The sequence below is a fragment of the Metopolophium dirhodum genome, chromosome 1 (assembly GCF_019925205.1).
Source record: "Metopolophium dirhodum isolate CAU chromosome 1, ASM1992520v1, whole genome shotgun sequence".
Taxonomy (NCBI): Eukaryota; Metazoa; Arthropoda; class Insecta; order Hemiptera; family Aphididae; genus Metopolophium; species Metopolophium dirhodum.
The window spans coordinates 83,566,441-83,585,553 of record NC_083560.1 but is presented as its reverse complement, the minus strand read 5'-3'; the positions used below and the strand labels follow the sequence as shown (position 1 = coordinate 83,585,553).

Sequence of the window (19,113 nt, the reverse complement as noted above, 5' to 3'; positions counted from 1 at the left end):
AATCGACAAAGTTTGTCACATTACGTTTACGTTTACGAATAACTTTTTTTTGTTCCTTAGTCTCTTGGTTATTTTCTTTGGCATTTGAAATTTGGAAGTTATTGACTGGTTCACATTGAGTTTCAAGCTTGTCGAAGTCAACATTTCCATTAGATTCAACTATACCACTTGATGTATTTTTTACCATATTTGAGCATTTAGTACATTCATTATATAATATGTGGTCATACATTCTGGTTATATTAACTACGGTTTTCCATTTCTGGTAATTACAGGTATAAAATGTTTTTTTGTTAACTATGACTCCATAACGCGTGAAATTAAATAGAATAGTTTTAAATTGTTTAGCCATTGTGAAAAGTAAAAATTATCAAACACTCATGCAGACATTAACTCATACTCACAGAATCATTAATTTTATCATTGAGTATTAAGTAGGTATATAATAGTAATATAATTTACTCAATGATATTAATATATTATGTACTTATTTTCAATTATATTCGATTCAAGTGTTGATAACCAACAAAATAAACAGCTGTGGTATAGTTTTACTAACCATACAACCTCAAAAATTAATTAATTTAAGAAAAAATAATTAAAACCAGTGGCGGCTCATGAGGTTCACCTAAGGTGGTGCACAAGAAATGTATAAGATACATATGTAAGATGGTAAAATATTTATTTTGGTATAGGTGCATACCAAAATAATGTACCTAATTAGAAGTTATTAGTTGACTTGAGAGCCCACTGGCGCAATTAATGGGTAATGTACAGTGTTATCGTTTCAACGAACGACGCGAAATCGCGACACGATAAAAATATGTTTGGTGAACACTGAACACATTAAATGTGTTCCAAACTACCATATATTACTAACGTGTCGAGACATGTAGCTAATATTTACACGGCCGCCCGGAGCACAAACAATTTGTACTTGCGAATTATTTAATCGCTTATAGACACACGTCTCAACATGAAAAACTGCTAAAACTTGTTTTTATTACAGACCATGTGCATGATAATCAATTATAATATGTTATCATAGGAATCTAATTATTTTTTATTTTTTTTTGAGTGGTGGGTCGCGTGCTTTTGTGCCAAAATTTCAACGAAAAATAATTCATAATTAATCTCTAACCACACCATTTTAGAACCTATGCAAAATACCATATGACCGTGACCACACGACACTGTTACGGAAGTACAAAATTAATCGATTGAACACATTACAATAATGATATGATGCACTACATGACAATCCAACATAAATTATTAATTTTACACTTTTAATAAAATCAGTTACCTGGTAATATTAAAATGTACACGTTTCGATAACAACGCAAACAGTTCCATGGAGTTGGTTGTTTATTCAGTCTGTTTATGGTTTATATAACTTCATAATTTTACACATTTTTTTAAGACCGTCGAGACTTCAAACATACCAAAAATGCAAAGCAAACTTACAAGGAAAGTGTCACAGGAAGATATGTATCGACAGCATAGAAATAATGTAAAAACAAAATCATAATAAAGAAACAATTAACATTACGTCCAATACCAGTTTGAGTTAAACAACATGTACCATGCAGGAATACAAAACTATGTAGTGATATTTGGCGTTTAATATACAAAATATGTCATTTAGAAAAATTAAAAGGGATCTGGTGAAATATAATTATAAATTACATTAATATTAGATACAGTGAAACTTATCCAAACAAAGACCTCAAAATAACAGACTTTTTTGAGAACTATTAATATCAAACTTTTTATAAACTAAACCCTCTGAATAGCGGAAAACATTTCATTTTAAATTAAATACACCAACATTTTCACAAAAATTATTCATTAAATAATTTACAATAAAAAGGGGGTGGGTTCACATTTGAACAACAGAGTTTGTATTTGAAAAATGTACTTTGAGTCTTTTTAAAATTCTAAAATCTGAAATTGAATAAATTCATTACTAAATGGAAAAAGTAGTTGGGAAAAGCTGGTACCACTCTTCTGTAAAGTAGGTGCCAGAGGGGCCACTGTAATGGATAGGTATGTTTAATTGGCATTTAATAATATAAAATCATTGTATATGAAAAACGATTCTGTGTGAAGACTGCATGCCTGCCTATACGTATTACTGAGTATATTTTATGAAATTATTCTTATTATTCTTATTCTAAGTAGGTACCCAATGTATATTACTATTAATTTTTGCCAAACAATTTTTGTTGTGTGTTTTCAATATTATTATATACTTTAAAAGTTTCAAGTACTTGCGAAAAATATTTTTAAGTTACAACAAAATAACTAAAATCGTTTTTCTACACTCCATTGTATAATTTCCCCTAAATTTGAACTTTAATTATCTATTAAAAAAAACTGTGTATCATTTATATATATATATATATATATATTTATCTATATATGATTTTAGGTTTTTTAGTTACGCTATGATATACTTATGAAAACCTTGTTTAAAATTTTCAATCCTTAACTATAAAAAATTAAAAAATTTATACATTTTTAACTAGGTACAAAATTATTTGCAAAATGTTCGTGATTTTCATGAATTTTGTAAAAATGTTCACTTTTTTTTATTTATTTAGCTTTTAGTTTAATTCTATAACTGCTCAAAAATTAAGATGGATGAAGTCTAAATATTAAATTATTAATTTGAAAATTACATAATATAAGTCTGTAGGTATCTATAGTTCATACATAATACATAACTGAGGGAGAGTAAAAAAGAAATAATAATAATAATTCTGGTAATGTTGTCTAAATTGTAACGAGTTAGGTACATAAATAGGTTAGATCGTAGATATTGGTAACTGATTTATGACATTAATTATAGGGAATTCACTGTGAGTTTATTTATAAGGATGGAGAGATTCTGCATGGTTTGTTTTTTTTTATTCAATCACATTTTTACTTATTGAAGTTTGTAGGACATCTATGATATAATGGTGCTATGATCTTAATTTGAACTTTGAACGCTTAGAAAAAAAAATGCATGCGTATGAATTTAATATTTTTTTTTAAATTGCTGTTAAAACAATATATAAGGAACCTTCATTGAATTTTGAACCTGTTTGATCCAGCAAGCAATTTTTTATCGACAATAATTTAAAAAAATTAATGAAAATAGAAAATTTTTCATAGATTTAATAATATTTGTTGAAAATTTTAAAGAATCTATACGGTCATTAGTTTTTGAGTCACCAAAAAAATAAAATTGGTTTGCGTATAAATTCTCAATTTGTATTTATCTGACGCTTTTGAAAACTCCTGGAAATATTCAAGTTTGATATCTCGGATGCATCAACTGATCAACTAGATTCACTTTCCTATCAGGAAAGATGCTGAATTAGGAAATCAGAGCATTTCTACTGTCCAAAAGTTGCTGACCAACAGAAAACAACAAACACACATCATTGTAAAATTAATACATTATTCCTAAAATAGGGGAAAGCATGTTTGGCGAATTACTCTGTATAATATATATATTAATCATGTAAATTGTAATTCAAGGTCCCACTACCCATATATCAACCCAGATTTGAACACTACTGCGTCCAGCAAACAATCTATATATTATCATAATAAATCCATAATTTTGTTGGTAATATAACAACGACCCTGTTCTTGTTTCTAGATCAGAAATGTCAAGCCAAAAGTGGATAACAAATCACCGTCGCTTAAAGTTACAGCGTATTACAAGCCTGGAGTTATTGAAGGAAACGCGGCGAAGCTAGCACAAATAGAAGAGGACAATTTTAAATTGATAACACATATTAACACCATTTATCGTACGCAGGTAGAAATAAAATGTATAAGGTCAACATGTCCTAAATAAAATATAATGAATATAACGCCAAAATGACATTGATACAGGAATTTTCTGATAATAATCCTATTATATTTAGGTAGGTACCTATAGTTAAAAGTTAATGATTTCTGGGTTATTAATGCTATTTTCAATTATTAATATAGCTATTTAATATTAGTAATTCATCATGTACAATAAATTATTAATATCTTTATTACGTTTAAAACTAATTAGCTTTTTTCAGTTAATTTTAATTTCTGAAAAATTGTTAAATCATGTTGATAACTAGAGTTTAGTTGTTGTTTTTTTATCACTCTAAAATTATTTGAAACACAAATACTAATAATAATAATAATTATCAATATTTATTGAAACCACAAAAATGCATAAATGTATTATCTTTGTATTCAGTACAAAGTTTCAAACTCATCCTATAAGCATTAGCTTGTATGCGGATCGGTTGAGTTCATTAGAAAAAAAATAAAATTAAGTATGTCACAAAATTAAACAAAATTAAACTAAAAAATAAAAAAATAAAATAAGTTACAATGGATTTAAATAATATTACCATAAGAAATAAAGATCTATGCAGGTATGGCCATTAGGTATACATGAAAATTCATCTGAGTTAGAAAATAAAGTAGGTACATAATTTGTATACCGATTAAAATTAGCAAAAGAAAAAATATATATGTTATATTAGCGTAGGGAAGAGTGGGTGAATTGCGGTCACCTAAGGGAAATCTCTTATACCTATCTAACCTAATACATCTCCGAAACTTCAACTAAGTCAATTCTCAATATTGATTTATACATTTATAGACTTCAACATATTTGAATTTAAGGTTTTTACATTTTTTTTAATGCGGATTCCCGGCTTTACCCTTCCTGGAGGGTAACACCGGTTATGTTTTAAATTCATGTAAATAGATACGAAATATAATATTTTCAAATTAATAAGACATTTTATTTCAGGAATAACAAATTAAACAATAAAAACACATTTAAACTATATCATATTAAAATAATTATTTACATACCTAGGTATTACTTTTTAATCAACTATTTTAAGCTGAACATAATTATTTCATGTAGGTATTCTACAGTTGTAAACAAACAAAAACAAAACAGTTAAGTAATAGAATTATTAAAAACAACTTAGTATTAAACAATTGCACATTCAAAAATTATTAAAAAGAACAATAAAATAAAAACCAATGTGTTATAAAAACTAATTTAAAGTAATACAGTTGTCAGACTTAAAGTTTTTTTTAACCTATTCCAATACTTGGCTATGAGTATTTAACGATGGATAAATCATTTAACATTATACTTTGTGATAACAATACACTATACACAGTAGGTAAGTAATTTAATTTAGGAACTGAAAAGTGCTCTACGTACACATCTTACGCACATGTAACATTCATATCCTTCTGGTGAGTCAGCCCCACTATACTCTGCATGCACCCATAATGCATAAGTTACAGACTTCACCCCTATTTTCTCGCATATAAAACATACTTCTTGATCTTGATCTTCCATGACTTCTACCTATATCATCATCACAAAGCTGCTGAATATCAATACTTTCTTCTTCTGAACTAGAAACATAGGTTGTCGTTTATTTCTTAATTCTTTTTACTTTTGAATTTTACTGGAAACAATAAATAAGCACAGACGAGTGAGTTTTTTATGTGACACTAGTCTAGGGTTGCCATAAAAGTCCAAGTACTGACCGGGACATTTACAAAAATAATTTGAACAACCTTTTTTTTAATATTAAAATTTAGAACACAGTATAATTAATATATATATATATATATAGAAAAAAAATAATAGTATTGAATTATGAAAGACATTAAATTAGAAGATACATTTGATTAATGAAATATTATTTATTTATTTATTTTGAAATATTATATTTTTCTGACTTTTTCACCTGTTTCAATAGCTCTGGTTTTCCCATAACATACATATGAAATTCCGAACAAGTCATTTTGAAATTAAATTTGCATTGAATGATACTTTCTACAGTTTCTACTTGAAGACGGTTACGTTCTTTTGTCCACTGGGCCATTATCAGTGAAAATATCCTTTCAACATTAGCGTTATGACCAGGAATAGCATATAAGTATTGGCACATTAAAATTAAATTACGTTTTCTTTCCAATACATCAGTTTTTTGAAAGAAATGTAACCATTTGTCATGCATATTTTTTTTATTCCAATCTTCATCAAATTTCTGTTTGTCTATGAAGTTTTTAAAATACAATATTTCTTCAAAGCAACTATCCGTAATATCAATTCCCTTTTCTTTTAAATAAGTTATTGTCTTTTCAACTTCTTGCCATTGCAGCGAAGAAGTAAGATCCATCCATGAAAATACCTCAAATTTTATAAGAGGGTTACTCCACTGTTGTAAATACTCCCGTGCCGTTTTGTAATAATTATCGACTTCTTCGTCGAATAATTTTATCGAAACAAAAAGCTGAGCATCGTCTTTTATTTTATTATATTCAGTTTTAGTTTTGATTCCCAAAAAGTTAGCTTCGGCGCGTTCTGAAAGTGTTTGTTCTAAATCGTTTATAATTTTTTTGACTTCTATAATGGTAATATCAGATTTTTCTATTTTTTTGATTTGTTTCTCAAATAAAAATGTTTGACAATGTAAAAACAAGAAATAAATTTAACAGATTTTTGAAAAAATCGACGATTGCTTTTGGTGGTCTTGTTTCTTCGAGAAAGAAATTTTTTAGTGGTTCCCATAACTGTAGAATACGTTCAATTGCTGGCAACAAAGACATCCATCGAGTTTTCGAATGAGACTGTAAATTAGCATAATGTACATCAGCCTCCTCACAAAATGATTTAAGACGTTCATTTCTTACAGTAAATATGGAAAAATATTTATAAATTTTAAGTACTATAGACTCCACGTCAACAGAAAGTACGTCAGCGGATGTAGACGCTGTATTATGTAAAATATGAGCTGGACAACCTATGCCTTCGATATCTTTAGATAATATGGATTGGAGTTTAAAGTAAACATTGTTTGTTCCATGTCTGTCTCTCCCACCAAAATTAGTATTTGTATTATCTGCACTGTACGCGATTAGTTTATGTAAAGAAATATTTAAATTATTTAATGTATCAACACAAAATTTCACTATAGTCTCTGAAGTTTCATTTTCCAAAGAATTAAGCTTTATTAATTTTAATTGCATTACCTTTTGTTTCGGAAAAATATTGAATAATAAGAGGAAACAATTTTTCCGCATTATGATTGCTAGCGTCCGTAAGAACTCCATAGAAAGGAACTTGTTCAATCTCTTCTTTAATTGTTTGCAAAGAATGTGGTGCCAATATATTTTTGATGATTGCTGTTGCTTTAGTCCGCGCAGTTGATTGTTTTGCGGCAATTTTTGAATCTGGATAGAGTTTTGAATTAAGTTTTGTGTTACAATCCAATGAATTAAATGATTGATGGTGGTTAACAACTTTGTAAGCTGTTGTTAATTCTGCGGCACAGACTAAAATATCTTCTGGAGTGTTTTCCTTAACCATAAATGTTGAAATATCTCGTGAAGAGGACGCTATCGATATATTGGACTTATGAGTATTAGACTTGTTGTGGTCATGTATTGAAGTCTTACCACTGTGACTCACGGAAATAAATATATTGCATATTGTGCAATGTGCTTCATATTCATTTCGACCCCTTTTTATGAACGACCATTCTTTGGTGTAATTATCGGAAAAATGACACTTTCTCTTTGGCATTGTATTTGTAAATTGTAAAACCATACGAAACTACAAAATCACGATAAACGAGAATACACTGAATACAGACATCACACGACGTTGGTTAGATTCGAACTAATGCGAACTAATGCGAACTAATGCGAACTCAATGCATGCATGTTGACTGACATAAATAGAATTATTCTATTATGCCATAATAGCAAAGTTCAATTATTATCAGTGAAGATAAGATAGGAGTGTCCGACATGAAATTCATGGTTTTAGAATACAATTATAATTTTTATAAAAATAATTATTGGTACTAATATTATTTACACATAACCGGGACTTTTGTAGGGTCTAGTGGGACGACCGGGACCGAAGTCATGAACTGGTGACATGTCCCGGTGTACCGGGACGTATGGCAACCCTACACTAGTCTCCATTTTTTTTAACCAACCTTTAGGTTGATTATAGATTCTGAGCGGAGCAAAGAAGCTACTGGTTTTACAATGGTGTTTATTTTTTTTTTTTTATATCCTGTATACAACATTATTTCTACCAGATGGAGTGCTTCGATTTTAACATATAGTACCTTATATTTTAGCAAATTGGATCAAGATGGTACTTTAAAAAGGTCATTTTTCGATTTTCTCAATAGTTATTTAATGCCACGGGAAAAAACTACTGACAAATTACGAAAAACCGCTTAAAATGGGATTTTAATTTCTAACGAATTGTTTATCACCGTCGCAACGAATAAAAAATTATAATATTAGGTATAATTTTAATTCTACTTAAAGGCTATAATAAATAATAAAAATTTAAAAAATCCAGACGGATAAACCGTCTCCGCTAAGAACCGTTTTTCTTATACAATGATATTTTATCATTGAAATCAAGTTTAATACAATCCATTATACATTGTTCCACTTGCACTTCAGCAAATTTAAAAATACCATACTTTACTTCGTGGTATAAGATATTCATTTTTATTGTGAAAATTTAACATATATCGTAAAAATTAAATTCATCAATTTATTAGTTTTAAACAAATACAACTTATTAAACATTGTTAATACAATACATAATAATATATAATGTCCGAATGCCAGGGTTAAAATAGTTATCAACTACAATAAAATGTAATTACAATATTAAATCTATTTTTATTTTTATTTTTGCCAATTCATCCAACACTACTTCTGGATTAACTTCAATTGTCCTGTGAATATTCAGTTGAGCTAATCCATTTAAACGGTTCTCTGCCATGGTATTTTTGAGATAAGTTTTCAATCGTTGCATTGTCGAAAATTACTTTTCTGCAGTAACTGTTGTAATGGGTAAAGTTGCCACGATTTTTAACAATTTGTAGACATTTGGATAGTTATTTTCATTAAAATTATTAAGTAACTCTGATAAATTATTAGAGAAGTCCACCATAATTTAAGTTCTGCAATAACTACTAAAGGAGAAAAAGATGGTAATAATTGTGAATATTTTTTTACTAAATCTGTTATGTCATTTTCAAAAGTATCTGAATTATCTTTCTCTTTAATCGGAAATAAACAATTACAGTTTTTCAACAAATATTTATGTTTTAATAAACGATCACTTATCATTGTTATAAAATTATCTAAATATGGAATAAATATTGTCACTCTGTAATATTCCTCAAGCGTGGTAACAGGTGTATTATCTCGATGTACTTGTTTACCAACACGATGAGGCAAAGAAATATTGATATTGGAATTCTTACAAAATATTTCTGCTCTTTCAAATATTCATTTAAAATCTTTTTCAATATTTTTTCACATTTCTTTTAAAACATTTATAGAATTATCAGCCATATCAATGACATGAGATAAATCAAATCCAGGTGTTTATAAAAGTTTACTTAGTGGTAAACTATCAGCAAAATATACTGTTGATATTATGTGTATAGTAATCTGGAATTCAAAGTTATTAATCACAAAATGCGATTGATTTGCTGATGAAGATGTATTTTTATCGGACCAACTGCTTATTTTTTCTAGAGCATCAATCACAGCATCTTGTAACTCTAGGTAAATTATAATTGAGTCATGGCGCTGCACCCAACGTGTTGGACATAATTGTTTTAATTTTGTATGCGATGAAATAGGTACAATATTTTGAATAGATGTAGTTAAAATATTTTGTCTTTTTGGCATCACTTCCTAAACAGTTCCTTATTAAAGTAATATTATATGCATCAGAAATAGCAAGATTCAGACTATGAGATGCATAATGTACGTATATTGCTAGTGGACATTTTTCTTGGACATAAACGTGGGCACCATATCACCACTCATTGCGGCAGCACCATTATACCCTTGGCCAATCATGTAATTGTAATCTATCCCAATCAAATCAAGCGAAGTTAACAGTGTACTAGCTAGCAAGGTCGATCTACAAATTATTTCCTTTTGAGCGGGAATTTGAACGGGAATCTTATCACTAACATTTTGACTATTATTTGTATTGATCTCGGTATTTTCAAGTCTGGTTGACAGTTTTTTTGACTCAGGTACAAAAAAAAAAAATTAATTTTTCTAGTCTGCTTATTTGTTAGAGAATATGCCTATAATAATAAATAATAATAATAATAATAATAATAATAAAAATTTAGGAAATCAATAAAATAATATTAGGTACGTATATTATATAATTTAATTTCATATTGCTAAGCAGAATATTTTTCGGAGTATTTCGATAAATAAAAATCAAATTTCAGACAAATAGTTTATGAGTTTGGCCCGTTTCACATGGGCGTGTATCATACGCAACGCATCGTCCGCGCTCGTTTTTAGTTTACATTAATTAAGTTCATACATGTGAAACGGCCCTTATACCTAACTATTAAAGTTAGGAAACTAGGAACATAAGTATTAGATATTAGAATATTTTCTGTCCAATCACTTAGATATAATAAAAATTAAATTATAAAAATAAATATTGAGACGTATTAATGTTTAGACGTCTTAAAATGATGTCAAATTAAAATAAAACAAATAAAATGGAATACAAATGTCAAATACAAACGAATAAGCAATATTAAATTAAGTAAAACATTGAGATACCAACGGGCAACGACCAACTCTCCCCAACTATTAACTAATAACTATTAGTTTTAGACATTAATGTTCTTGTGTTAAGTGATCGGCGAGCCGCGAATGCATTAGGTATACCTAAAATAAATTTTGAATACAGATAATGATATTGCTTTTATCGCTGTTATCGGGACCAGACGACCGATTCAGCGAACCGATTTGGAATCAACCGTTGTAGAAAACCCAAATAATACGTTCCCAAGCAAAAATGATCAAAGTAGTAAATACGATCATAATATTATGACTTGTGTGTGTATGTGCAGCGTGTGTATAATTCGTTTATAGTGTTTATACAAACTATTAATATAATTCCCAAGTCAAAATTTTAAAATATAAAAAAGTTAAAGAAAAAACCGTGTTTAATGTAAAAGTTAATTTACCAACTCAGGTTCATGGCGGGGGGGGTCTGACCCCCTCCCCCCATGGATACGCCACTGAGTACATGTATATGTAGATGCTATTGGAGAGATTGGATTTTCTATGGTTGTATTTTGAAAATCTATTGAATTGAAATCATTAGATGAATTGCTGAGTTCTAGAGAGGAGTCCGGTGTGCTAGCAATTACAATTGGAATTATTTCGTTAATTGTTATAAAGTCGAAGCAGCATAAAAATCTTCTTCGTCAAAAATATTAGGATTCATAGGAAATATACCAGTTGAAGAAAATCTTGAAATACTTTTACTTATAGTTGCCACATTAGAGTAAGCCCGATGGAAAATAGAAGCTAAATCTAAGGTGTTATTTTCTTCAAAGCGTTTCTCTTGATAAATAAATCACTTTCTTTTCTGAAGGCAATATTTAATAATGGTACATATAAACTGATCGAAAGGCTGTAATCGGTCGATGTATGCGGTAGTATTAACAACATTACGATTATCTAATTAATATAATATAAGTCAACATGGATCATCAACTGTTGGTTTTACAAAGATTACAAAGTGCTTGAGCCAATCTAGAAAAATGTCTTCATTTTTAGTTCCTAAGTAAAGAACTCTCGGATGTCCACCTGTAGATAATAAAAGAGAGATTCGAGAGGGTAAACAAAAACAGGGGGTACAAAAGAGCCAGATGCACTCATAGCACATATAACTGTTACATTTTCCCAACGTTCCCAATTAGAAACAGATCCTATACTCTTCTTTAACCTTTTGCTGCCATAATTTTACTTGTATCTTGCACAGTAGAAACTCCGGTTTCGTCCATATTAAATATTTTTGAAACTGTGAATTTAAACTTTTCCATAACAGTTTCTAAATCGTGGAAAAATAGTTATACTTACTCTTTATTGACATTTGTAATGTATAACTGGTAGACTCTGGTTTCATTACAGTAACTGTTTGATTACGTTTGACAAATCTATATAACCAATCTTTTCCTGCTATGAGTTTGGTGGTATTAAAGGTATGTTTAATATTATTCTTTTCAGCAAAAAGAAAACCATTTTCTCGAAGCTGATGAAGGGTAATAACACAAATTATCTAAATCTTTGATATGATCAGCAATACTAATTTCTTCATCTGAGGTAAATATAGATTTGCGTCCCATAACTGGTCTCTTACTTTAGTCTAACTTTATTATTTTTTGGAGTGTACTAAATTGAACTGAATATCTGGAAGCGGATTGTCTCATATTACAGTCACCATATTTTACTGCCTTCATAGCAGCTGATAAATCCTTTTTTTACCAAGAATCTCGGTTTGTTTTTCTGATATATTTTAGACCCATCTATAATATAATACAAATTGAATTTAAAAAAAAATCAGCACATAAACTTAGTATGTGACTCTATATTATTCCTCTACAAAGGAAATCAACAATTAAGTATGATGTTCATATTATAAATTGAAGGTTCAAATATTAAAATCAGTACCTGCTTATATAATATAGTTAGTATTAGTAAATATAACATATTTAGGTATTTACTTATATTTCATCGTAGATCATTATTGTCACATCTTTCCTGAATTAAATAAAATCAAATATTTGCTTCTTTAAATAGATCATTGCACATTTTTGTTTTTTTACTCAAATTTCACTCAACATTTATGTTTAAATTTAATAGCCCATTAATATAAATAATAAATAAAAGTGGACCCGGAACAGTTCCTCGAGGCACTGAAAAACTATTTGTATTTTATCGCTAAGAATTATTTCTAGTCGAACCTGTGAGGCCTATTCGAAATAAAATATTTAATTAAATTTAGAGCATTACTTAGCTCTTATTCCACAAAATTCCAATTTTAATTAATAAGTTATGTTTTATACAGTCAAACGCTTTTTGAAAATCGAGAAAAATACCTAATAGGTAGGTACTTTAAATTTTTTATTCAAATAATTATATATAAATTAGTTAGTTTTAACTAAAGGGTCAGTAGTGGACTAATTTGCAAGATAACCATGATGATTTCATGAAAAGTGAAAAAGTGAATGTTTATTAAGGAAAATCATTAAACTTTTTTAAAATCGTTGAAATAGTTTAAGTCAATGCTGATACACAATTGTTTGTCACCTGATTTAAAAGGAATCAAAATAATAGTTGAAAGGGTATTTACCAAAAACAATATTGCTGTGGTAAAAATAAAAGATAGTTTTATCGAAATGTGTCAACCATTTTTTAAGAATAACATTTGACAAAATATCATTGGTAAAATATGGAGATTTTTTCGGAATTTCCGAATTAAATAATAAATGCCTAAAGGGTTTATTGGATGAAGATAAATAGTATAATTTATATGACAATTTTTATTCTTTCCAATTTAATATATGAATGTTTCAGATTTCTGTCTGTACGTCTATCTTTATGCATTCCTAAACAACGACCTATTTCGATAAAATTTGGTACAGAGATAAATTAAAACTCTAGGAAGAAGATAGGCTAATTTAAAAAGGGTAAATTAGAGGTCCAACCCTGAGAGGTAATCAAACAGGGATTTTTAGATTTACGATAGACTTTTTGTTTGTAAATGGTTGTTATTGGGTTTAATAATTATTATTATTACTAAAACGATAAACCTGTTGGCGCAGTGGTACTTCTATGTATTTTAGTACAGAATGTATTGAGTTCGAACCACAGTTTCGGTGGACAAATTTCTTGTATTGTTTTTAAATTGTTTTTTTCTTTTTATTCTTTATCTATACACGAGAATGTTTGATTTTGTATACATTGATTATATATACGGCCTTAGGTTGAATTAAGTAAAAACTACAAACTAGGTATAACTTTGATACATAAGATATATTAAATTATACAAAACCGTAGGGTTGGTAAATATGAAGTTTTTTTAAAATAAACAAAAAAACAGTTTTTTATACCGCACTACCGCATGACTATACATCAAAATATAATATAATTTACACTTTAAAAGACATTGCTTCCACACGGCGGGTTATACCTAAAAGAAGTTGAACAATCGGAAACAAAGCCGGGTAATTCCGCTAGTTTATTCGTTTTTAACTCATCAGAAATAATTTTATCAACATATTTATATAATAAATAATACTAATTAAATTCGTTTAATATTTCATATTTGTCAGTCATAGGAATATTTGAATAATTTATATTCAGGCTGTTACGAATACATTTAGTTGACACAAATTCTAAATGTCTAAGCCACTATAGCTATTGTACATTAAGAGGACATTGAACCCACACGTATGTTTCCATCTATAATAACATTTTATTATTTTTTAAATTTTCTAAAGACACCCCTCTCCAAATAAACAAATGTAAAACCGGGGGTAATAATTTGAACATTACTCTAAAATGAGGCGCTGAGCACAAAAGTGGCCTATTTGACTCAACCATCAATCCGAGTTAATAAGCTTTAATTATTTTACTAATTTTGTATCACCGAGAACAATTTAATATTTTTTTTTTTTGTTGTGGGTGGGGGGTTCTTATTGCAATCCACTGTAGATTACATCAGCGTTTTTGAAACCAAAAAAAGTCAAAATTCCCTAAGTTAATGTTGGATAGGTCACTTTTGCATTTTTCTTATAACGACTTCATAACTATAAAATGTGGTTTAGGTCAAATTTGTATAAAAGAATCAACCATGTCATGTCAACTAAACTCTTTTAATCAACTTAATATACAATTTAAAAATAACAATATAGGTATTTGAAATTCAGGCTTATGAATTGTTTAAATCACATATTTTTAATCAGATTTTAAAATTATGAAATCAGCATAATATTATTATTATAACAGAATTTAAACAATAACAATAAATTAATAATTCAGACGTATGCATTTTTTAGAATTAAAACTAGCTGATCCCGCTGGCACTTCGTTGCCCGTTAAATGTACCAATTCTATATGACTCAAACTTTGTTCGATTCGTTATTTAATATTCGGTGTATGGTGTATGGTGTTCAAAATTTATCTTAACTTTTCTGTTGCCCGGAATAAAAATTCTGATTCGCAGCAGTATATTATCAGGTAGGCAATCTACCTGCGGTAGATCGCGGACCCCGTGCCGTTTGTACGTAAGTGTATGATTTAACTCAAAATTGTACCGAGTTTGTCATTTTTACTTAATTCCACATACGGAGGATTAATATAATCAATTAATACAAAAGCCTATCGCAACCATACTAAAATCCGATGAATAAAAAAAAAATATATATCTATATATATATATATTCTTCCCAGAGGTTTAATCTACACACAAACATTCATTTTTGTCTATATCTATACTAATATATAAAATGATAGCGTTTGTTTGTATGTTCGGGATAAACTCCGAAACTACTGAACTAATTTCGAAAATTCTTTCACCAATACAAAGCCACATTCTTTGTGAGTGTCATAGGCTAATTTAAAAAGGGAAGTGATCACCTCCGGTAGGTGCTCAAACAGGAATTTTGAGATTTACGATAGAAATTTTTGTTTTTTAATGGTTGCTATGGGTTATATATATAGATAAAAATAATTGTTGTTGTTTTTGTCCATGTCGCCAGGTGTGCACTTAAAAGGCAATAACTCCGGAACCACTTATCCCACAACGTACACACTTCACAGAAACCATCTACATATCAATCTTAATATGTTCTGAAATTTTTATCGAAATCGGTTTGGTGGATCTTGAGTTATAAAATTTATTCAAAATGTTCACTTATTTTTATATATACATATAACATAATGATTATTATCATACCTTGAAATATTTTAAAAACAGCATATTATTATAACAGAATTTAAACAATAACAATAAATTAATAATTCAGACTTATAATTTTTTTAGAAATAAAATACAACATAATATTATTATTATTTATTAAAATTGCAAAATTAATAAAAAATTTATTTTTTCTGTTTAATATTTTTTATAAAAATCATGATGTATAGGTGGTATAAATTGCATTAGTTCACAGAGATCTTTGTATTTTTCTTTCTGAATAGGATTTCCATTGGGGTAGAGTTTTTGAAGTAATTTTGGCTTAGCCATTGCACGTTTAAATAAATTTACACAAGAAAATGTAACAAATTATTATTTGAATGTTTGTAGAACATATGGTAGGGTTTGTCGTTTGTAAAAAAGATCCATTGAAATATTAACTATTCTACTTTCTCTCCATCACCATTTCCTATTAGTGATGTCTTTTTCAATAAGTACAGTGGAACAAAAATCTTCTTGAGTCATTTGTACAACCTTGAAGGGACTTTTTTCAGAGAATTTAAAATGACTATAATCCAATCATTTGGAACATAAATTTCAGGATGGTACTTTTTCTGTTTTTCAATAACCCCAAAATCTCTATCACATGGTAAGTATGAGTGTCCAGACACTAAACATTAATGATGTATTTGGATGGGAGACAAGTGGTCAGAACATACAATACAATTGCAGATTAGAGCCATATTAATGTTGCGATTCTGTCCACCACATTGGTCACTGTACATTATAAGTTTTTCTGTATTTACATAATTTTTAACGAAGTGTAAAATACAAGACCCAATTTCCTGTGGCCCTCTTGAGGCTATGGACTCATCCCAAACGTACATATAAGCATCATTTGTACTTAGGTTGTGTATACCTAAATTATATGTCCACAATTGCCTCTTATAATATGCTATACCAACAGATAAAGATGGAGTTGCAAACGTTTTCATGAGATCAAAAGCAATAACTGTTGTTTGATTATCTGTTTTAGCTGTTGGTATATCACAATACATCCCATTACGAGCAGCTTCAGCTTTTCTTAGATGTAATTCATGTTTTTCATTTAATTTGACTTTATCTTCATTAGAGGCTGTTTTAATTTTAGTAATTAATATGTCACATTTTTTGCAACTGTCAAAAACTGGAGGATGGAATGATAAATTAAATGTCTGTCAAAGATTTGTCTGAATACATACTTTGAAATTGGATCATTGTGTTCATGTTTGTATAGTGTATACATTAATGAGATGTATAAATTGGAGCTTAAAAAATTCTTATTTAAATTTTTGTGTCTAGAATAATGTGATGTGATGTGAATAATGTGACACAGGAAATTGTTTAATTTAATTTATGACTTCATAACGCTTTTTATTTGATACTTTATTTACAGCTCCACTTTTTCCACGGGCATCTTTAGGCGGAGTAGAACCAACAACTTTATTTACTAAAGCTCTTGTAATGCGACCGTCAGACATCTTAATAAACGTTTAAAAAAATCTTTGCAAACTTTAATGTAGGTTGAATCAATATTACTTAGACTTACAGGAAAACGATATATATGACTAAATTCCTTTCTGATAGATATATTTTTATTATAACATCGATTTTTTTTAAGAACAGTTATTAAACTGCACAAATGAGAAGTTTGGAAATTATGACACCCTATTGCATAATAGGATTTAAACACATTTTCTCTGTGCTCTAAAGTAAATAATTGGTGACATTTATTGTGACACAACGCAAAATCTTCAAAATATTTTTCAGGAACTTCTTTACCTTTGGTATTTATGTATTTCTTACCAGCATTTCTTAAATTTTTTCGAATGTTCCTTTTCCGTTTTGTTTTGTCTCTGATCTTTCTGCCTTTATTTGAATTATCTTCATTGCTTTGATCGTTATCAGCTGTATCAGAAGCATCATCATTGACTACAGGCCTACCGTGGAGATCGGTGTATGTTACAAAAGTGAAATTTTTCAGGAGCGACAAATAACTGTATATATACCATTGAAGTCGGTGTATGTGCATGTTTAGTACATGGTTTTTTTCAATGACGCTAGTTTTATGTTACCTGAAAAAATTACGTTCCTGCAATAAAAATTGAAGGCAGTATAAGAAAAGAACGCTAGAGATCGGTGTATGAGACAAAAGAAATTTATTTATTTATTTTTAAATAATAGCTCTTATAATTAATATTGTTAATATTGTTAATATAATTAGTATAATAATATTTTTATTTTTGGCTACACAGTTGTGTGTAGAATTCGCGGTACTTCGGTTCCAAATAGTCCAACATCTTTAGTAGGTCGTTGGCCTTTTTTTCGTTTTATCTTTTCCTTGCATGTGCAACCGGTCGCACGTCATACAAGTATCTGTTCGCGGTCGCCGGAAAGATAAGGTTGGAAAATACTTTAGAAATGTACGGCGATAAAATCGAATAGAAACATTTGAATAAGGGTTCTGAATTTTGAATGCGCTATGCAATCTCGAAATATTAAGATCTGGGCTGAGAAATTCTTTACTATTTTTATTACGACTATAATGTGATTTTTCTCTTGGGAATTGCATCACGTGTAATATAATAGAGTTTCGCGTTTCTTCTTGGTACTTTATTTTATGTAAATGCGAATTTGGATTTTTTCCGATGTTACTTATAAAAGATATCTCACCCTTTTTTGCGTGCTCAATTAAATTCTGTAACCGACTATTCGATAATGAAAATAAACGCATAAATGACTGTTTACAAACCTGTAGCAAATTCTCTTCACCCGGCACTGTATATTTGATTGAACATTGTCTACGACTGCTATCAGGAATTTCTTTTTTTTCCTTACTACGCCGCTGAATACTGTTCAAGGAAATTCTGCTCAACAAATAATCCCCTTGTTGTTTATAACGCAAAGACGCAAACTGTTTACGAGTCAAAACGATACGATTCACAGTCAATTTTTTACATTCATACGAGCATTTACAAACAACTAGTGTCTCAGGTGTGCATTGTGTTACCGTTTTTGCTTTCTTCAAACGAACAACGAAAAACATGTACATGTGAGTTGTAATATTCAAGTTTGAACGTATTGACTAATATATACTGATTATGTTACCAGATGTAACATACACCGATTTCAACAAACGTCCACAACTTCAGATACATAAAATCTTTCTTGAAATCGATTTTTTGAATTCTTAACGTACGTTTATTCATACATTATGTACTACAATCTGTTAGCAACACTAAGTTTTA

The 19,113-nt window shown here is 29.0% G+C and overlaps 1 protein-coding gene across 1 annotated transcript in view; it reads left to right on the top strand.

Annotated features, from left to right (window-relative positions):
• The first annotated feature begins 1,450 nt into the window (after nt 1-1,450).
• The window catches only part of LOC132933962 (uncharacterized), a 31,167-nt gene continuing 13,504 nt past the window's right edge, over nt 1,451-19,113 (top strand). The window contains exons 1-2 of the mRNA XM_061000234.1: nt 1,451-1,513; nt 3,656-3,817. Coding sequence (XP_060856217.1) covers nt 1,451-1,513; nt 3,656-3,817 — 225 coding nt within the window. The remainder of the gene's footprint in view (nt 1,514-3,655; nt 3,818-19,113) is intronic.